General features: G+C 35.3%; 1 protein-coding gene across 9 annotated transcripts in view; it reads right to left on the reverse strand.

Annotated features, from left to right (window-relative positions):
• The window catches only part of SLC4A7 (solute carrier family 4 member 7), a 92,495-nt gene that overhangs the window by 24,049 nt on the left and 45,485 nt on the right, over positions 1–22,961 (reverse strand). For 2 of the 9 annotated variants that reach the window (XM_088164342.1, XM_088164344.1), the window contains exons 3-12: positions 22,380–22,523; positions 20,066–20,201; positions 18,835–18,995; positions 16,432–16,620; positions 7,920–8,035; positions 7,085–7,144; positions 6,335–6,492; positions 4,352–4,439; positions 2,664–2,810; positions 1,179–1,282 (exon numbers count right to left, since the gene is read on the reverse strand). In XM_088164342.1, coding sequence (XP_088020468.1) covers positions 1,179–1,282; positions 2,664–2,810; positions 4,352–4,439; positions 6,335–6,492; positions 7,085–7,144; positions 7,920–8,035; positions 16,432–16,620; positions 18,835–18,995; positions 20,066–20,201; positions 22,380–22,523 — 1,303 coding nt within the window. Of the gene's footprint in view, positions 1–1,178; positions 1,283–2,663; positions 2,811–4,351; positions 4,440–6,334; positions 6,493–7,084; positions 7,145–7,919; positions 8,036–13,352; positions 13,722–16,431; positions 16,621–18,399; positions 18,543–18,834; positions 18,996–20,065; positions 20,202–22,379; positions 22,524–22,961 lie in introns of those variants that run through there. The other 7 variants (XM_088164365.1, XM_088164382.1, XM_088164353.1 and 4 more) reach the window with 5 other exon arrangements.

Below are 22,961 nucleotides of genomic sequence, written 5' to 3' on the forward strand. Positions count from 1 at the left end.
ACCAAGATCACTCCATTGATGCATTTCAATATTACTACTACAACATACATTTGTAGCTTTTTATTTGAATTCTCTGCATATTTATATGATTATGTCAATAAATAAATTTAGGTCTATCATTTTTAAAAGTGTTCTTATCTGGAATACACAGATATTCTATAAATGTAAGAATAAAACCACATATATGTAAGTTTGTTCAACTGGGTAAGTTATTACCAAGAATTTAAAAAGCAATTCTAAAAATCTTAAAGACTCCAAAATACTAGATATTAATTTGCATTTATAAAAATTTATTTTATTTTTAACTCTTAAAAAGCCCCCAAACATTCCTAAGAAAAAGAAAAACCTTATCTACAGATAATTCTGTGACCAGAAATGAACTTTTCAGCTCCACATACGGGCTATAAAAACAATAAAAAGTAGTTACAACAAAGCCATAATGATAAAAATCAACACAAATGTTGTAAAGTCTTTCTCACAAATGTATAAAAAAGATGCATTTGATTTGGAAGTTTACTAATCTGGGAATAACACTGTACATATACTCCAAAATTTTTTAATTGATTTAATCTCTACTCTCATTTCAGATTTTAAAGTTTAATCATAAGCAGGTATTTCCAATGTTGGAGACCTCTTTAGAAAATATTTTGGAATTAACATGGAACAACAATAACTGAAAGAAATTCCTTCAATTTTATTTTATCTCTAAGAAACCTGACCAAACCCCAAAGCTAACCAATACAAAACTACTTTTTGCCACTTTTTATTTCTTTTTGTTCCATTACGTATATGCTTAAAAAAACAGATTTGTATTAATGGGATTTTTTAGTACCTAGCCCAACTGAAAACTGCATATTCCTGCTGTAATTATGATAATTGCATGCTCCTGAAGATTAAAATTTAAAACCCAACTCTTAAAAGTCAGTTAGTTAAATTAGGCAGCATCTTATGTGAAATCCTTCGCAAATGTGTTGAGAAACATTGCCAGAGGCTTGAAAATACTTTAAGCACAGTGGCACTTACAGGCAAGGATCCAACACTTGAAAAGGACAAAGAATGCGCTCTGACACTTGTACCATGAATTTTTTTAATGTTTAAATGTCAATCGTTAAGATGAAGATTTATCACTTTTATTTTTTTAAGGAAGAAATTAATTTTATTTAGGGAAATGAACACACCTTCCAGTTCTCTGAAGTTCAGGTCCAGCATGATGGCCTTCTTCTTTAAGACTTTCTCCTGTAGGAGTAGATCCATTTGGAAATTTAGGTGCCTTCCTTTTCTCCTACAGAAGAGATGGGAGGGGAAAAAGGGAATAAAAAAACCTTTGAGTCTGCCTTTACACGAAAAAGTATAATTAAAAGAAAGTGTGCACAAATTCTATGCCTTCTACACCCTTTTTCATAATCCCAGCTCATCAGCAAACCTCCATTTTCCAAACTAGTCTTTTGTTGACTACAAACAACTAGACTGTTGACTAGAACTGTACAACACTGCCTGGAAGACCTTATTAGTACCTTGAACAACTGTATTAATCTCCCTGTATCTACAAGAAATAGATTCCTGAAACACAATGAAACAAAGCCTAGATTTTCAACACCCAGTAGAGGCTCAACCATGAGACAGAAATCTTTGGATATATTTTTTCTTCAACCATTTCCAGAGCGTGTAACATTTAACATGCATCAAAAACTGACCTCTTTTTATGATACATACAGTATTTAGTTGAAATATAAATGAGAAGCAATTCCTCTGCTGAGTAAGCTGTTAATCAGCTCCTCAAATTTTTCAGCTGAGCCTTCCTTCCAAAAAACCCTGAGCCCTGCTTATTTTGGAAACAAGTTACATGGTAACCTCAGGCTATTCATGAATAAACTGCACTGCTGTTACCCCATTCTATTCTACCCACTCTGCCAAACCACCACTGGACTTGACACCAATGGTAATTTCCTGAACCAAAAGCACTGGTCTGTCCCCTGCTTTTGATCCTAGAGGCCCAAATTCCTATAAGTTGTAGAGAGGGAGGAGGGGAAGAAAGTCTCTCTAAGGACCTACTTTCCTTAGCCCTCATTCTAAGCCTGCGTCATCACAACTGAGCAACATGCTCGATTTTTATCTATTTCATAAACATTCTGTGAACAGTATATGCTACACAAAGTACATTAAACATTGCAATCAATGCTGCATGCAAACAGAAGTTCTCATAATAATGAAAATATTCTTGCTGATCACTAGCAGATTAGTAGTAAAATTTGGTAACATGAACTCAAGTACAATTTCTCACCAATTCTTCTTGTTCTCACATGAACTCATTTCAGTATTTCAAAAGGAAATATTGTAAATAAAATTAACAGCATAGCAGAAAACTGATTAATACCTTTTTTCCTCTTCTCCATTTCTTTTTGAATTTTTTTCTAGCTTAAATGGACAGTCCTCTTTTCCTTGAGAAATGGATGTGGGACTTTGCTGACGCTTTACAGCCATCTGGAGAGGAGCCAGCAGTGTGGCCAGGTGGCCAGAAAGGCCAATGAGATCTTGGCGTGTGTCAAGGAGAGTGTGGCCAGCAGGACGAGGGCAGTGATTGTCCCTCTGTACTCAGCAGCTCAAATCCTATGCTCAGTTTAGGCCCCCTCACTACAAGACAGACTGGACCTTTTTCCTTTTACCTGGGAAGGAACGCTTTTTGGTGGCTCAATTCGTATAGATGGATCCCACTCTCCTGGAGGCAGGACTGTCACTTGGTCTAAAAACTCATCAATTCCTGACAACAAATCATTTCGGTCCTTTGCTTTATAGGCAACATCATGGAAAACCTACAAGAAGAAAGTACTCAACATTAATTTTTATTTTCTTTTTTTTTTTCTGAAAGAGGAACTAATTATCATTATATAATGATTACACTTGATTATTTTTAAAAATGCATGGCAAGTATTTTGTAGGTCCTCAAACGTTTGGCTTTTACTTTACGTACATACTTTCAAATTAAAAACTATTGGTATGCACATTCCTATGGACCATAAAACATGGAAGTTCTATCTTCAAATGCAAAATGAATATTGAATTAATTTCTAAAATGAAATGAAAAATTAATCTTCAATATTCGGGACACCAATTTCATGTATTATTGTCTGAAGAATTCTGCCCTACAACCACTGTACCACTATGCTGTGCTAAATAAAAAAAAATTTCAAACCAAACTACAACTTTTTATTAAGAATAATAATGCATCTTTATACATCTACCTTAATTAATTTAGAAGACTACTTAGAAAACACATGAAAGCAATACTACTAAAAAAACCTATACTGTTTTTCAGACTACTACATGAACTCCAAGATGCACTTTATACACACAGAGAAAAAAAAAAAGCTATTTTGCTATAAAAAACTGCTTGCAGAAGATGATCCTAAATTGCTCTGTACATTTGTTTTTCTGTTTTTCTCCAAATACCATTAAATCTGATCATTAAATCTTCTAATCTTATAATAGATCTCTGAAGTCTACTCAGGTCTTTTTAGATCAGCAAACAATTGATATTTTTTTCTATTTTAGTAATCTAGAGTACTCCTAAAAAATTAGATCAGTCTATCTAAAACAGATGATCAGAAGCTGCAACTAAAGCTTTTAATATTCAATTCTCAGACCGAACAAAAACTGCATTCACAGACTTATTACCAATTGCAAAATTTCTTGTTTACATTACCAAATTTCAAATTGTTCTAGAGTAAAAAGTACTTGCATTTCTGCTAGATAACCTTAAAAGTTACCAGCAATTCAGTAGGTGGCGCTCAATGTGAAGTCAAAATTAAAACATCCTAATTTTGCTCAGAAAGATTGGAACACTCTTAAAAAGTCCTGGCTCCCTTCTGTGGTCTTTAAAACCAGAGGGCTCTACACATATGACTTCAAAAGGCTATTAAAATTCTAATTTTATTTATTTTACCTTGCTTAGGTTAAAAAAAAAAACAAACTATGATGACTCAATTGCATACATTTTTAAAACTGTGTCCTGAGCACTTGCACAGCTGCTTCTGTCCTTTCTGACATACAGTGACTCATATCATATGCAGTTCTATTTAATAGTTCTGTTAACCAATTTAATACAAAAATGAAATCTATACACCAAAGCCTTTTTTTTTTTTTTCAGAAATACATTTAGGATTTCTTCAAGACAGGTAAGAAGGAAAGTTAATTTACCATTACCTACTTCATTAACACAAAAAGTATACAGCTCTTCATTTAACCAGTTTGTGGGATTTTTCTTTAACTTACTACTCCAAGTCACTTCCTGAAATCAGTTGGTAAATACATCATTCTAGACTTTTACTACAAGCGTTTAAAACAGATCACTCACATCATCTGTCATAAGTGTTGCTATTGATCGTCCAATTTCATGGTACTGTGGAGCTTTTCCTGCGGGTCCCAGCAACAAAAACAAAAACCTGTGGAGAAAGTAATACAGATGAGTATGGCTGACTCATTTCCATACACTCAGAGGGGGTCTTTCAAATTAATGTTTAAAGAAAATTTAGTGGTGAAGTAAAAATGGCATTTTCAACACTTCAGATCTTAAAAGACAGCTGCAACACTCTGAAAAGGTTCAGCTTGAAGTCATTACTGGAAGGACCTCAAATCCTGAGCCAAAATTACTCAGATATCTTAATTAAGCCTAATTCTTGAACTTCTTACAATGCCTTAAACATTGTAGAAATCCACAGACTAGAGCTCAGTGAATATTTCCTCAGGATTCTAAGCCTTTCTGACATTCCCAGTAGCAAAGATCCCTTAAAAGTGGCAGCCTAGGAGCTCTATGACCTGTCCTATGCTCCCTGATGATCACCTTTTCATGGGAGTCAAACCCCTCACCTGCTGTGACTGGGCATGGCACAATAGGATGCACCTAATGTACTTCTTGCAATATACTTGGGCATACTCATATAGTCAAATCCTGGTCTTGTGTCAGTGGAAAGGAGGAGAACTTGGATATTTGAACATCTGAAAAAGTAAGTGACATTCTGGGAAGCTGATTCAATCTGGGGGTTGGGTCACAACACATGTTAGCAGATCCTTGTGCAGTAACAGTGCCTAACATAAAACTCACCCAAACCTTAAACAGGAATAGCATGTTATAAATTCAAAAGGATACAAACCAAAGAGTGAACCTCAGTAATTTGTTTCACAACCTTCTTCCTATATTCCATGAAAATGACGTTCCCAAGCACAACACATCTGAAAAAAGTAGTGCCTTCTTTCAACTCATACTACAAAAAGCTCACTTCTGTCTCATTTGCAAGTTTACTACCCTAACTGAAACTGAGAATGCATCTTCAGAATGCAAGTATTCTATTCCAGATCTGAAAGTCTACACCATTCTGAAAAACTTAGGACAGAATAATTTTAGCTACAGTAATATAGTAATCGGTATGCAGAAATTTTCTCACATATATGTACTTTTACCCTTCAAAAGAGTACACAACCTAAAAATCACAAAGATAAACAAACACTTTGATCATTTTAAAACATTAAACACCCACCAAAAACATAAATGTACAAATGCCAAACACCACGGAACAGCCCAATGCATCAATGTACACAGAAAATGAAGTGTCATCCATGATGATTGATGAAATTATCTTATACCTTCATCATGAGACCTGTATTTTGATATTTTGAACACCTGTGGTAAACATATCCACAGTACACTGGCGAGATCCTTGGGTTTGGGGGAGCAGGGGTGACTGCACCAGGTTGCATAGAACATTGCAGACTGAAAACTGCTTCCATGTATTAGCTGCAGATTGACTACTCCAATGTCAATCATGTAGATTTAGACATACAATAAAAAATTGGTTTTTGACTGCCTGAGTCAATCACATGGAGAACATTTGTATAGAAAAGCATATGTTCAGATTAGACAGACCCTCAGACTTAGTGTGCTCTTCCCCATTGACAAGCTGTGTCAAACAGAAGGGAACTATAACTATATTCATGGTCATCTTTAAAATATCAACACAAACTTGGAAGACTCATTGCTTTTACTCCAAATCAGCTATCAGTTTCAACTCCTGCACTTGCTTAAGGCAGCATGTTTATGTGTATATAGATGTATATATGTATGTGTGTATAGATATAGATATATAGATACATTATGCATCCAGAGCATTTTGTAACAGATCTCATGCCTTAAAATTTTGCAGCAAATGACTGACAATGTTAAACAAAACTCTACATTTCTTTAGCTTAATACAGTATACATAAAAATCTACAGCAATTTGAGATCTTAAATATTATTATCTTATTGCATAAGTAAAGCCAGACTTTCCAGGCGTTTATTTACCGTGTAGGGACTGGAACCTCTGTGAGACCCGAGAGAAGCACTGCAGGGGAGAGCCTCACAAAAGCAATAATAGGTCTTTCTAAAAAATCTACTTCTCCCACTAACACATTTGATGCTTCTGCTCCTGAAGGAATTTTCCTCATGAAGTTCATATCAACCTATTCATACAAAGATGAAACAAGTGTTTATTCCCTTACATTTCTTAGTAGAAATTCCATTATTATGTTTATCAGAATTTACTAGACATTTATGCTACAAAGAAAAATTTGAAAAGCAAATTAAATACCCCACAATACAGAAAAGACAAACACATTTAGAAAACGTCAGCCAACCAGCCAAATAATAATAAACTATTTTCTATAAGTTAGAATTACTAACACCTAGTATATTCTAGAAGACTCCAAACTGCATAATCACCTTTCTAATATTATCATGACAAACATTCTGTGATAGGACATATATTAACAAAATCTATGCACAATTAAGTAAGGAGAGTTCATGTAAATACACATGGTTTCTAGAATGCAGTAAGTTATTTCACAGCTGTGTATTTCAAGTACGTCATAATTTTGAAAAATAATTAATATCTTTAGATTTTCATTCATAAAGAATATGATGGCTGAAAATCTTCACTTTTATTTCTATACATAATTATGAAAGTGCATTAGAAAATGGTACAGCACATGAACTCTGTGTTCACATACACACACACACACAAGCACCAGTGACATTGCTGGCTAGAGAACTTACAGATGGCCTCTTGAGTCCCACACCAAGTGTGCCACAACTACAGTGCCAGGAGGCTGACTCCTGTCCAACAGGAGACAAGGCAGGTGTACACAAGGACAGGCCAAGCAAATATATAAAAACTGTGACACAGGAGCAGGAATATATGGCACCTGCCATGATTAGATCAGAACTACAGTGTAAGTTAACTTTCCTTAAACAAAACTATTTAACTTGGCAAAACAATTTTCTTACAATGTTTCACAGTATAGATGACACTTCTGACTGAACTTCATAGTAACAGCCACAATGGAACTTGCCCAGCAAATTTAGATTATGAAAGAAATAGAAGAGATTTACAATAGACGTTTTACAAGTTTCTTTCAGAAAGTGGCATCATATGTTTCTAATTATTAAGATGTACAAGAACTATTGTAGAGGAAAACCACTATATATATAAAGCAAATCCTCCTTAAAAGCCCTCTTTGTAAAAAAAAAAAAAAAAAAGAGGAACCAACAAAAAGTTATAGAAAAATAAGTTACAACACAATGTACGAAACTGCTTTCCTAAGAGCCTTAGCAGCAGATGTGAAAATATCTCCATCTGCATGAGAAAGAACAGCAGCTGCACTCATGTTACCAAAATACTGAGAAGATCATCAAACAGTTCACACTGGGAAGAATTTCAACACATGTGACACATTTTGCCTAGATCATATTGTGACAAGTTATCTCTCAGTACCTATTTTATGTGTACACTGGTACACATCTCAGATGTAACTAAGGGGGAAGTTACAACCAGCAGTTTTTTTTACATAGTTAAATGATACTAAACACTGAGACATTTAATGTTACTTACCTTACTAAAATCAACGGTGCTGTTTTCTCTGCTTCCTCCTGTCCCAGTACCTTTCACATCCCCACTTTTCCCGGTGTCTAAATTTCCAGGTGCTGACTGTGGAGATGCCAATAGCCCTAAATTAAAACAAAAGAGATTAAGTTCAAAATGGTGCAGGAAATTAACTAAGTGTGCAACACTACCAAAACTCAATGTGGCAGCTTGCTTAATGCAAAAGTGCACATTATTCAGTAAGTGCCCTACATTAGTATCATAAATGCAACATTAACAAGTCACTGTATTGTCAAAAAAATGACATAATTAAAAAAATTAAGTATTGCCCCAAATGATGGCCATTTGCAGAACAGTCACCAGAAAACATCAGCTACGTTAATCACAGAAAAAATAACTGCTGGCATTTTAATAATAACTGATTCAGTAGTTAGTATATAGCATCTTCACCATACTAAGAAGTCCTCGGACACCAAATGCAAACACTTCTAATCTGCTGTGTAGTAGCTACTGCAATTGTAAAAAGTGTGTCAGCAAGCCTCAGGCTACAACTACAAGGAATGTAGTCAACTAAGTTAACTAAGCTGCAAAAGTAAGTAGTGTACTACATGAAGGATAGCTTGCAAACCATGTTTTCAATCAACAGACCAAAGCTCACACTATTTATGCACCCTATATGGAATATACACTTGAGCTGAAGAGGCACACATTAAGTTTTTCAAGGTCAACATACAGCTTCCCTCTAACACTTGTACCAAAACAAAACTGTGTTATGTATCTTGCTACACTGCCAGCAGCACTGAATTGCAGGTTCAGTAAAGGGTGCAAGAGGCAAGTAACCCAAGCATTCACACACACTGAATTCCATGTTGCATCATTGGTCTCTCTACCCAATTAACATTTAAAAGCTGGTCTAGGCATGCATAACCAAGCCCAAATCCCACCTTCTGAATTACACAGCTTTTACTTGCTCAGTTTAACATGCAGAAGAAGTGCATTTGGCCTGCTTGCTTGTCTACACTAGACCTTTGAGCTGTGGTGACAGAACATGCTCTCACATGCCTTCAAAACCACATCTAGATAAAAGACTGAAGCCTAAATATTGTATTACATGGAGAAAGTTTGCATTTAGGTCAAGCATCTCTTAGTCAAGATACAAATGAAGGCCTCTCTGGCCCTTTGGGGTACTAATCTATTACAACTATTGCCACATAACTACTTGCATACCTCCATGTTTGTAATTTCTTAATTGTGACATTCTTTTAGCATTTCAAATGATGACCAAATTCACTTTATTTCCACTATATATTTATATATATTTATTTATATATATTTTTTCACTATATTATCCCCATATTTGTTTCCAAAAAACTCTTCCAAAAAATCATCATATCAACAAAAACATGCAGGTCCAAGCCTTTACCACTACTTTTCATTTTTACAGTTCATAAGGGATGTAAGTGGTGTGGGTAATTTTTCCTAAAGCAAAAATCAGATCAAATTAATAGGCTGTCATTTCCTTCATAAATCCTAACATGCACAAGCAGTGCACAAACACAACAACAACAAAAAAAACCCAACAACAAAAAACACATTCTACTCTTCTGCTCCAAGATTTATGTTATTCATAAGAATCCTATCACCAACTACTGACAAAATCAGCTGGTCAAAGTATTTAACTGCTTAGGAGTTCAAGAAATATTAAGCAGTTGTTGCAAAAGCGCAGCATAATATAAAAGTTTAGACATATAAACTCCTTCACTTTTTCCCCTTCTCTGTCACAATACAGGTAACTTAAAACGTTTTTCAACTGATGAAAGATGAGCCATAATGCATCATTTGGCATTTTCTGGAAAAGCAGTGTGAGCAAGAGTAAGCAGAAACTAGAATAAGAAGTGAAGAGACAGTGAAGAAAGACAGAATAAGGATTCTACATATTAGCAGAAATATTTATTATTTCAGTGCCAAAGTGATACTGACTCTTCTAAAGGGTTTGCCTTCAAAATTTCACCAGTCCCAGTTAAGGCTCACAAGTTTTGGCACTGATACAGGAACATTTGTCTGATCCTAAACCATGTGTGAATAGCTTTCCTTTCTGTTGGCCTTGCAGTTGGACAGACTGCTGCTCTCACAAGACAATACTTCCCACAGCTTTGCAGACCTGAGCAAGCATTTCCATATGAGACTGCACTTTATTACACATACTCATCAGTCTGATATTTATAGAGAAACTCTGAACAAAGGAATGATCTTCTCTAATAGTGAAACACTTCTATTCCAATTTCACTTTAATAAAATAACTCTCTTCTCCAGGTCAGTAGATGCAAACTCAAGAACAACTACCTAATAGTACTTTTCAGATTGTAAGACAGACAAACTCATTGTTAAAAAGCTACCGAGGGGATCCTTAAAAACACAGCACTCTTCCTGATGTTAGTTAGGCAGATGGACCACTTGTCTCCTCCAAAAGACTACAGTGGAGTGAGTCTTGAGTAATTTGGAATAAAACCCCACAAACTCAAGTTAAGGTACTTATAATTACACCTTCGCTAAAGATCATGTGCTTTTTCTAGCCAACTACACTTAAAACTGTGATCACAAAAATCTAATTAAATTATCTACAGAAAAAAGAAAGCAAGAAGACTACATACATTTGTCTCACATCTGTTTCATATAAAAAGATGAGTAATATATAATGAATACTATATGAGTTCAACATCTAAGCATGATTATTCCAAAATAATTGTATTTAGAAAGGCAAAACTTATGTAATATAAACCTTCTAAATACGAAGTTTACTCTATTTGTATTTGAAGAAATTAAAATCCATTTTTAAAACTAAATCCCAATGAAGCTCTAATGCAAAAAAAAAAAAAAAGTTCAAATTACTATTAGAGAGCAAATATACAAACTTTTCTGGAAAAAAAATTTCAGGAAGCAATTACTGTAAGAGTAAATGTTATTTTGCTCAGTTTTAAAGTACATTTATCAGTGGACCAAAAGACCTCTTAAAACAGACTTCTCTGCTGTTGGTCACAGACATTATGAAACCTCAGTGATGCTGGTGAATTAACAGTGTTAATTTTTAGCTGTGACACACACAGCTCACATCCCAGCCCTGCCTATGGAATTCATTATTCAACAGTTCAAAGATGGGAAAACAAATATTTCTCCTCAACTGATGACAAAATTAAAAAACATTACTAAGAGAAGCCTTTGGTTGACTTACTATGAACTGATGACTGGCTGATCAAAATTAAATGGTAGACCAAAAGGTGTGTCTCTTTTCCCTCCTTTTACATTAACTCACATTAAGTTCAGTAACCTTCCAGCTATTTATGAAAACTAAAAAATAAATGTCTGAATAACACAAGGCAAATGAGAGAGGAATGTAAACAGAAAAAAAGCCACTTATTAGAAAACTAACAGAGTTCCTCATGCTCACAGGAGGCAAACCAAACTCAATCATACGGACGTGTAAAATGTATTCAGACTGCAATATTCTGAATTACTAGAGAGGTGATACAGACCATAACCTATACTGGAATGGACCAGGAAGATTGGGGTTTTTTCCCTTAATTAATACCAGGAAGTTGACTTCCTTGTCAAGGTTTTCTTTTGACTCTTTTCTCCCAAGGTTGGCCCAGTTGTAGCCCTGAAGTCATAGTCTGAGAATGTCTTCAAAACCACCTCTAAGGAAAAAACGTGTCTTTCTGTGGTCAGATGATTTCTTGAACTAGAAAAGGGGGGAAAACTCCAGAAAACAAAAATATCTTCGTTGTTGGTGTTCTCATTCTCTGGAAAGACTTATGGATTAACTGGGAAATCATCCCTTTCAGATTTTTTCCTTTAAGAAAAACATCCACATGAGGAACAAAAGCGATTTGAACATGACTTGGGGGTTCTAGTGGAAAGCCTTATCAGTGATGAGAATAATAGCATCATGTACTTGATCTTCGTTTATTTGCCTTCTCCTGGATTCTAAAGATCTTGTGTTTGGCATGCTGTCGTTCCTGTCAGAGAAATGAGAACTGAAAAAAAATTACAGCTATTATTTTACTTCTGATTTCTAAGCACATTTGGAAGATGACCTGTGACAGAATTATCATCATGTGAATTCTCTTAATTTCCCATAAGGAAGTCAGGAAAAGGGATTTGTGTTTGCTTTTCCAAATTTAAGTCATGATGAGGCCTCTATACTTCAACTGAAGATAAGAAACTATGACGTAGTTTCTTTCCTTTTCAGTGACTTGGCTGCCAATGTGAAAAGGCAGATAACCACAGCCTCTTCTCTGTCAGCACATTTTCACTGCTATATACAACAGTGTGGTCTTATTTATTAAACAAGTGAGGAAGAAACCAACCAAAGCCTCAAATGATGGAAGCAGTGAGGGAGATCCCCCACCCCCAACACACACTGCCTAAAGCAGTCAAACCTACAAGCTAGATTTTGGAAAAACAAAAGGCAGGGGAGGAAGAGCCAGAAGACCAAAAAGAAAGGTGATCTCCCCTTAAAAACACAATCTGCCAAAAAGAATTGTGAAGTTTCTAAATATGTGGTAATTTTGCAAAAGTAAAGCAAGTACAACAGGATTATTGCAGAATTCAAAAGTTACAAAACTTTTACTAAAAAAAATCTCAAGAAAGGATGGAAAGTTCTAACAGTTACTTTCAACTTATCTATACACCTACATACTTTTTTACATATAAAGAAGAATAGCTTTGCAGATAACAAAGTAATAAATTGCTGAGCTCTGGCCTACAATTACAAGCTCCTAAATACTGTCTTCAATTTTGCATACTAAACACAACAAAACACTAATGGAGTGTCTGTGCAAAAGCAGTGTAGTAATGGAGAACTATTGGACACAGATGCAGGTGAACTGAACTATTTAATTAGTTAACTACTGCTGGTTTTAACTGTCATGGTTTTAAAAAGCACAAAAGCAAAAATAAAAATGCTTGAAGGCTTCATGATACAACTAAACTGTGAATGCCACTGATAACTGTATTCTTCCTAATTCTCTTCATATTCACCTGCAATACTTTACCATGGTTTCAGCAGTACCTATCTCAGGATATCACACACTGGTTTGAAACATTAACTCAACCACTGATAAAACCAAAGCAAAACCTGCTATGGACTGTAGGTGAGTGAAAGGAAAAGGCCACCATTTTTGACATTTTGCTTATATATTAGATTTTAAAACCATATTCCTTTTTAATTACACAAATGAATGTTAATTAAAGAATTTTTTGCTGGCTTTAGTTAAAAGCTAAAAAGTTAAAAAATGCCAAACAAGAAGACAGTCACAACTGAGAAGAAATAAACATGCAGGCAGAGGTAAAAGTTATCATATTCTTTGTGCCAAAAACATTGCAATGCAAGTGATCCAGATGCAGAGAGCATCACACATCGACAGCTTAAATTTCAATAGTTGCCTGGTGTTTTGCCAATATTTTCCTCTGTCTTCTTTTCCTGGCTTTCCTGCACTTCTAAGTCCTCCTCAGGTGGGTGGATTACTACTGAAGGAATATCATCACTGGCAGGTGACACCAGCAATTCCTTGCCCTGAAGTGGGCTTGGCTGGGCACTTGTGGTTGGCGGGAGCCTGCAGGTAGGGCTGGAGGGTGGTGTGTTTTGAGGGGTGGTTACGGGGGTTGTACACCTTGAGGCTGCCGGGGTCCCAGCTCTTGAAGAAGGAAGAAGGTAACTGAGAAGAACCGACAAACGGCTGTCTCCTCTCAGGGAAAGATTTGAGGCAGAGAGACCTGTTCGCAAAGAGTGGCGGGAGGCTGAAAGGCCTTCCCCTGAGATAAAACAAATGGAACACCATGAGGCTTACAAAAGGGATATATTATATTAAATTAAAACAAACCAAACCAAACCCACACAGATACAAATATGCATTAACAATTTACATTGTAAATTGCAAGCTTTATGGGCCAAAGTGTCATACTCATGCAAGTAAGATAAAAGAGCAAATCTGATACCAGGCATTAGGAAAGTCAGAAATTACTAAGGAGTACTAATCAGAATGCTGAAGATCTGAGGGAGAAGATATCTTAAGTCAGAATAAGATCTGTTAACAAAAAAATGTCATCTCTTCAAACTGACTCGTCAACGTTTTTAGAATTCCTTATTCCAAACTGCACAGCAGCTGCTGTTAATCCATCCAAAAAAGAAACTAAAAAATCATTAGCAACCAAAACATCACAAGACTTCGGTTAACTATCCATTATATAAAAAGAATTATTAATGTTTAAAAAGTGATCATGACCAAACATATCTAAATGTGTTAAATGCAACAGTCATCCAATAAAAGTCTTGTTTTACTGAGAATTTTCCCAGGAAGCTGTAGTCTAATGTATATTTTTGAAGAGGGCACAAAAATTTCCTTCTCCATATCTTCTTGCTGTGACTTACCAGTAGCCCCATATGCCTAAAATCAAACATTTCTCCAAAATCCCTTGTTACTTTTGTTGCTCTAGTTTCCATGTCCCACTAATTTCATATGAAGAGAACACAGTCTTGTGATGGTTCCTTCAGACTGGAGTTTGTAATGGATTTCAGTTCTTCCTTAAGCAGGAAGAGAGACTATTTATATTCATATTAGTGCTTCCATTAAAAGGTTTAGTGATACCATTTCTCCCATTTGCCACAAACACTTTTCCTGGGATGACCAGTCTCCTTGAAAACATTACTGATGGCTTCTCCTACAATCCCTGAAATCCAAAACATGCTGGTTTCATGTACCATGCCATCAAGCAAGGAAACAGCAAACTAGACACATTTACTCTCACATTTATACCAAGCACTACAGACACCAGTAAGTTGAACAGCCCCAGAATAATTAACAAGAAGGAGATGCAGAAAGCAGACCTAGGTAAAGCTCACATACATTCCCCTCCCTCCAAACAATGGAAGAATGGATCCTACAGATACAAACCTCATTTAAGAACAAAAGCCTCAAAACTCAACTATTAAAACATCAAAACTGCAGAGCAGTAAAGAAAATAGGACCAACAGAGCAGATTTGATTGATTTTGCCTATAATAATCACTATAGTAATAACTAACTTCCATAAGTATACCTGTGATAAATCATGAACATGAGATGTCCTAACACACACACCTCCCCAAGGGGCCTAAGAACTAATATGCACAAATGCATGTTAGGTTTACCAGCTTATTCGAGGGTTATCAAAGCATAATAAAGAGAAAAGTAAATCCGTATATGCTGACAAGGAGTTCATCATATTATACTGATTTCCTGTTTCAGCATACATCCCATAATCTCTTCTAGAAAGAGTATTAAGAATAAAATGCTCTAAAAAATGGAAGTCATACATGAAAGGTAACTGCCAAGAATGAGATCTCAAATTTGCAGAATTATACCTGGGGATAAAGGTGTTCAAGGATGGGCAAAACCAAGCGTGTGTGTGTAAAATTTTCATGTTCGCTGAACAAAACATGGAAGTCAGGAGTTACACATGACATTATGCTCTTAGATAAACTGGCTGCATTTTCATTCTTGAAAAAATAAATCTGAAACTATTAGAGAAATATTTAAGCATATATCATATATTCACTGGCTAACAAAAACTATGAGCAAGCTCTGGCATTCACTGGAGAATACTCCAGCACATGTAGCTCCTTACAAGCACTTAACTAAGTGAAACATATTCTAAGCAATGAGGCATCTTTTGAGACAGAAAAGGAAGTTCATCTCAAGGACTGATCCATGAAATCAGAATTAAGTTTTCAGAGTAAAAAATTTCATTTGAAATTCTACGTGTCTTACTTAATGCAAGGCAAATGAAAATAAAGAACAAAAATGAAAATAGAAGCCCCATAAAAACACAAGAATACAAGTAAGCTGCTCCGTAGTACATATTGCTATTTGGCATTTGGGACTGGCTGCTTAGTATACATTTTCAAGAACTGGTTCAAAAACAGATACAGTGCAGCTTCTAAGAACATTACTAATGCCTTTCTTGGGTTTGGGTTCCTGTTAGACCCTTCTCTACAAAACAAGATAAAAAATAAACAGTATCCTAGCTAACAGTACTACTTTCACCATTGGCATAGGAAACTTCTTGTCAAATGAACATAACACTGGGTTAAAACACAGTAATTGATCACTAAATTTCTTGTGCAAAGACTGTAAAAGCCAAGTAGGATCCATCTGACACATGTAAGTGTTGCCACAATGCTGAAATTCCTCAAACATTGCACTTTTTATTTAAGCATATACTAAAAAAGCATTAAGATCGATGTAGGTCTTCTACTATACTTCAAAATAACAATGCATGCTATGGTATACAGGCAGGAGTAAAATATTTGAGTAAATTAAAAATATATCATCCACAGCTACATATCACACACACTCTTATTGTTAGTTCTTTGCTCACTAAGAAGGAAACACTTATCTGTTATTACCAGCTGACCTTTCCTTCATCTCCCAGTGAGAATATCATTTAGCAGGTTAGTATGAACTGGACGCTACAACTTATCTCACCATTTCGTTCAAGCAAGAGAGGGTCAGAATGTTTCTTGCCTATATCTGCGAAAGACCGAACTAGAGGGATCCGACTGCTGAATTTTTTCTCGTTCTGATGATGATGTCTCTTTAGAAGAGCTTCTCTCACATTCTCTCTTATGGATTCATCCAGCTGGCCAGAGGCAATCATGCTGTCCAAAACCATATCTACATAATAATAAGAAAAGAAGAAAGAAGAAAATTATATAGGTAGCTATCAAATCTCTCTTTCACCTCACTCAAGCACTGTAGTTGCATCAAATAATAAAAGAATATAAAAATCTATTTAAAAGTCTTCTCTTTATCAAAACCATCTTCAAGAATCCACAGGAAATTTTCAAAGGTGTCACTAAACAAGCACATGTGAGAAAAAGAAAAGCACAACATGCAGATCCAAGAGAGAGTATTAATTAGAAGCATTATTTCAAGAAATAAATTACTTAGTACCTTATAATTTATAGCCATTTACTTCAACTTTCAATGGAAACTCACTTTCAAAAAAAATATTTCTTGTATTCAACAAACCTACACTAGGAGTGAGTGCACAAAGACAAGCACAATGGAAAACAGACTTATGACAGTCTTAACCTGGTGTTCCCTACTTTTCCAAGTATATACAACTATATAAAAGAGAAAGTTGCTATAGAATGAGATGAATTACACAACCATCATCTTCAGATGCTCTAAGCTCCTGAGACTCTCTACCGAACTTTATGTAATTTACATGCTTTAGAAAAGAAGTATGATACAAAATTTAGGTATATCATCTAAAACTAACTACTCATCTGTCAAACAACATTAAGTTTCAAAAGGGAATCTCACCAGTATGCTCACACCAGGAAAGAAAGCCTACCTATCAGGGAAAATATCTGCTGTGGTTTCTTAGGGGTCCATTTTTTTTAAATAATAAAAAACGAAAATAAATCCATTGAAGACCTCAACCTGCACAAAGCAACACAAACCTACATGTCAATTTTTAAAATATATTTTCCCAGTTTTAACTAACGTATCAAGACTTAACTGCATTGTTAAACTGAAATTGCATAGAACTCCTCACAATGAAAAATGATAGGGCTCAGGACAGGGCTCAGTCCTTACAAAAAGAACAACATGCAGCAAAGTGTCTGTCAGTACAGTGCAGCTTCTTTCTGAGACCACTGGTAAGACACAGCCACTTGTTACAGGTTCTCAAAAGGAAATCTGCCACCCTGTCTCTCCTGTTATGAGTAAGACATAATATTACCTACTGGGTATTCCTGGCTCCTGGAAACAAGACAACACATTTGTATACCAAGCACTGCTAACCCACATACTTCACAATGGCACCTAAAATTAACTTGAAACAAATTCACACAATCTCTTAAGGCATCTTAGTTCCAATCATACCCGCTACTCAGAATGCTGGTTACACAGAATTAAGCAACTACTTTCCTTATGTATAAAGATTATCAATAAATTCAATTACTAAAAATAAAATTGTTAACCAAAACATTACATTTACAAATGATGAATTGAATGCTCTTGCTCAGTAAATCAGAAAAAGAGGACGGGAATACCAATTTCCTGAGTGAATTTCAAGGATTTCAAAACAAGAGAACATTTCAAGTACTGCCAAAGTTTTTAAGGCCAAAACACCTTGTCCTTCATGCACACGTTGGTCAACCCTAAGTCTAATATGATTCCTGAGAAGGCACTCCACTGTGTGGTACCTGTAGCAAGAGATACCAGGAAAATTATGTAGAACTAATCCAAAGGCATTTAGAGCAAGCAGACATATATAATGTGTATATATATGTGCATCTATATATCTATATCTATTTTTTATACATATATATATATATGAAAGTCTTTAAAGTTGCCTGTATAGTATCCACAATGACCACGTGACTAGTGAGGACACTCAACACAGTAGGTCAAACAACATGTATAAAATTTATTTCTGCTCACCTCTTATAAAGGTGAAAAAAATAGCAGATGTGCAACAATCAACTGCACTAATGGCATCAAGTTAACATCAGCCAAAATATGATTAATAATTATGGTACTAAAGTGCACAAATAACTCATAAAATGTTCTGGCAGATATTTACAATTCATCTGTAGAAACAAAGACAGAGAACACATTTAGGGATTAGAACATAAAGGCAAGTTCTGGGCCTCAACCTAAAACACGTACTAAGGCGCTCCTACTCATCCAGTGCTGCTTTTTGTAAATTAAGTTTGTAGGACCAGCTCCTCTCAACCAGATCAATCAAAGTGCAGCAAGCATGCACGTACCTGTTTCTTCAGCACAGTATTTTCAAAAATATACACATCACCAAAACACTTCAAGTTATAGATCAAAATTTGAGAATAAAATATTTTTAAAAATTTTTGCTGCAACCTGCTATCTCATCAAGTGTGTTTGCTCTCATGTCCAACATGACCGTCCCATTAAGAATACAGCTCCGCAGTTCAAAGAGACTGTGCAGAGACAGAGTTGCTACATAAGGCTTGCTCCATCGATCACCACCATCTTCAACATCCTCCTCAAACTTCAGCCACCTGAAATGCATTCACATATACACATTGAAATTTCTCTTGGAAGGAAAATTTGCAAGCAATCCCTTTCTTCCATGTGGCTTAGGCATGACACAGAACAGAAAATCCCATGAAATCATACCAGCTTTCATTTTCTCAGACAGCCCAACTGATTAACATTTTTATCAGGCCTTAATAACGACACTCAACTGTTTTAGTTTTTACACCATTTTGTTTCTTTGGGCTTGACCAATACCTCTCTATTCACATGTTCTTGTGAATAATATGGCAGTCTGCCTTATTATGTGATTTGCATCTTGATTTCAGTAGTATTTTAGGATTAGAAAGCTGTCCGAAACATACCATATAGCATGTTCAAGTCTCCTAAGGCTGCTGAGATATTTAAGAACTAGGCAATATTGCATGTTCAAGTCTCCTAAGGCTGCTGAGATATTTAAGAACTAGGCAATACTGACATATGAAACTATAAAATGATCTTGATTCCCGCTCACAGGTAGTAAGCAAATTGAGTTTTTACAGAAGCTAACATGCAACAAAAGTAGCTGGAAGTACTGAATGCAGAAGAATTCATCACAATGTATACACAGAAGTAAGCAACTACACCAGTAAGGGTTAAAAACCATCATGGAATCCTGTAACGTTCAGGCTTGCAATTGGCTAAAAACTGACCAGATACTACCCATGAAAAACATACTACCTAATTTTCTTTGTTTGAGAAAAAAAAAATACTAATATACTGGCAATAATATACCAAAGAGATTTCTGAGATTGCAAATGACACACCCTATGGATGAACACCCGTATTTACAACTTGGCCTACTCCTACCTTTCAAAATGTTTTGTATGATCAGTTTTAGGGAAAATAACACATCACCAGAAAGACTGAGGGTCTTTTGAAAACAATATTGATTCTTTCAGAGCTGGACAAGAAGAATTCAAGTTTTGGTTTGCTGAGCATGAATTGAGTAAACAAGTCCTATAGATAGTGAAGATTCTAAGCCAAATCTGGTTTGCAATTCTTTGAAATAAAATTACTATAAGTTATACCTTGAAAAAATCTACTCCAAACATACCTAGCAGTTTCTCTCCATTCATATTCTTCTCCATCCCTAAAGCAAAGTTCATCCATTTCAGTGAAGAGATCATGAGGAATGTGTTCATCATCATCTTCAGTACCCAAGATAAACTGCACTCGTTGGGATGGTGTGTCTGAAGAAAAGGAGAAACTGAATAATTAGAAGTATTCCTACTTCTATGAAACAAGAAACACTACGTAACAGTGAAATCTTCTGTCCTCAACTAGAAATATGCAAGACAACAATCTCTTTAAGAAGTAAGAGGAACTATAGAAGCATATATATGTCTTTAAAAAAAGAGGTTCTCTGAAAGTTTTGCACTGTTTCTGAAAATAACATTTGGAAATCTGTATTTATGAAAATTAACCGACAGTTTTTGCCTCTTCTATAAATTGCCAATATGAAAATTAACATTAATAGCAAATTTGGTTTAAAAAAAAGTAGAAATTAATATACTAAAACACTAGAAACCTTGTTTTCTTTTTGAGAACAAAATTATTAATACCATCACGACATAAGACACTAAAGAAGAAAAAGTTGAAACAAACAGCTTTACTTACAGATTAGCTACTCAAGCAGTAGTTCAAGAGTCATCAGTGAGCAGCCAGGTGCTCACTGTTAAAGCAGCAGATATTCCTGTGGTCTGGTGCTATTTATGTAGGATAAAATTTTTTTATTGCATAGTTGGAGCACTACATATAAATTAGCATAGGAAAGTAGAAAACAATGTAGCTGAAGTGTCCAGAAAATATTTTAATTTCTCATAGTATAATGCCTAGTGGAATAGGCTCAATAACTTGCTAGAAAATTAAACTATCCTTATTGATCAAGTAAGCACTGGATTTCAATTAATACAAGCAAAACTTAAAAAAACCAGCAATTAAACCACATGATTTTAGAGATACTTTTAATACTTATACAAAGATCTTGTTTCAACTCAAGTGAATTTTCATCTTATAAGGGTTCAATAATATATTAATAGCAATGTTATCTCAAGGAGGGTCAGAGACAGAAAATCTAGGTAAATCTCAATTTTAATTTTTTTTTAATTTTCTCATATTAAACTCAACTTTGTTCACTGAAACATCACTTTCACGGCTGTTAGATATGAATATACAATTGTAGGCTTCTACTGTAGAAGGAAGATGGTCTTTTAGATTTAAACACAAGATCTGAATTACTAACAAAGTTCATTTCAAATTGAGTTTTGCTTTAGCATTTTTGTTCTGTTATATACCATCATCCAGTAGCATAATTCTGAAATGTGTTCTTGAATGCAAACAACATTCATTCTCAAGTTAAGGTCCACAGCAGATTATTTCCATCCCAAAAACCAAGACATCCCAAAATCCTGCCAAACCCTGTGTATGGAGTATACAGAAACAACCAGAACAGAGAAGTGAATTTCTATCAACTTAAAATCACTTGTTTCTTCAAAAACTGTACAGCAAGATTCTACAAACATAACATCAGTTATAATAAATTGTATTTGGAATGGGAAGCCTTGAAGATGGTTGAAACCAAGAACTGTAGGAGAACGGTCAAAGGAGATTTGTCAAAGCATTTCCATTTGAAAACTCCTTTGTTTCAGGTACTGGCGTCATGTAGACCATGCTGCTAGTCATTCAAAGGTAATCGTGAACAGCATGGTGTCCACACAAATTCAAACACTGCACCATAATTTGTCCATTCATGGCAGTCAGGAATAAAAGTAGACTTAGGGTCTTGAAGAAAAACTGCTAAGCATACTGATAAATAATTTCATTCCAGAGAATGATATGACAAAATTGTCATATCTTGAGGATAATAGGTCGGGGTGGGGGATAGTTCGTGATCCAAACCAAAAACTTATGAAACAGTACAATTCCTTTACTAGCAGACAGCAGGAAGGCTGAAGCAAATATTTAAATAAAATAAGATCATTGATCAAATTACCATGGCAAATGCTGCTTTTCACAGCTACATGCTTAGTTTCAAAAATCAGAGGAAGAAGCATACACGACTACACAATCTGAAAAAGGTGTCTAATTTAAATAACACAGATTTTCATGCTACAGGAGAGCATTACAAAGCTCTAGTCTAACCTATTCAGTGCAGGCTGCTGAACATTCATGCAGACAGCTGGACCAAGTCCAATAGCTTCTGACTTAGATAAAATAGAACCACAAAATCCTTGTCTGATTGTACACAAAGACATTAATTACAGCAAGAATAAAAGAAATAGCACAGAACAAATAACATTTGTTAACAGAGTAGCTACCACAAGTTTATTTTCAGGAGACATGAAGAACTTGCACAACAAACTTCTTACCATATGATGGAGATTCTCGGCCATCCTCTCTATCAGTTTCTTTTTCTTTTTTTCTTCTGTGGTGCCTGTGCCCACGATGTCTATGCCGTCGACGGCCTGACTTTCCAAGTGGGACGTGAACTCCAATATACACAGCTCTGTGGCCTGTTCAAGAAAGTTTAAAAGGACACAAGTAAACAAAAAAATTACCTACTGCCCAAATTTAGTATCTAAAGACAAGGAGTTTAAGAAATAGAAATCCAAAAGCACTCGACAAAATTACCTTTAGTGAACTAATACGACCATTTCCTTTCTGTCCTTCCAGGGTGTCAAGGAACTAGTGCTAGACTCATTTCTCTGATAAATTAGATCATATTCTTATTCAGTTTAAGAATTCAATTGTGAAACAAATAATTCAGAAGTACAAGCTTGATCTGTAACACTGAAAGAAGCTACTTGAAAAACACGAGGCCAAGGCAGAGAAATTACATGACAGTCCTCTTTTTTTTCAGGGATTCATAGCAGGACAGTTTTATGAATGGCAAAATAATCTTCTGGTTCAGCTTATTAACTTCATCAAGAAATTACCCTCCATTTAGAGTC

The sequence above is a fragment of the Sturnus vulgaris genome, chromosome 1 (assembly GCF_052056855.1).
Source record: "Sturnus vulgaris isolate bStuVul1 chromosome 1, bStuVul1.hap1, whole genome shotgun sequence".
Classification (NCBI taxonomy): domain Eukaryota; kingdom Metazoa; phylum Chordata; class Aves; order Passeriformes; family Sturnidae; genus Sturnus; species Sturnus vulgaris.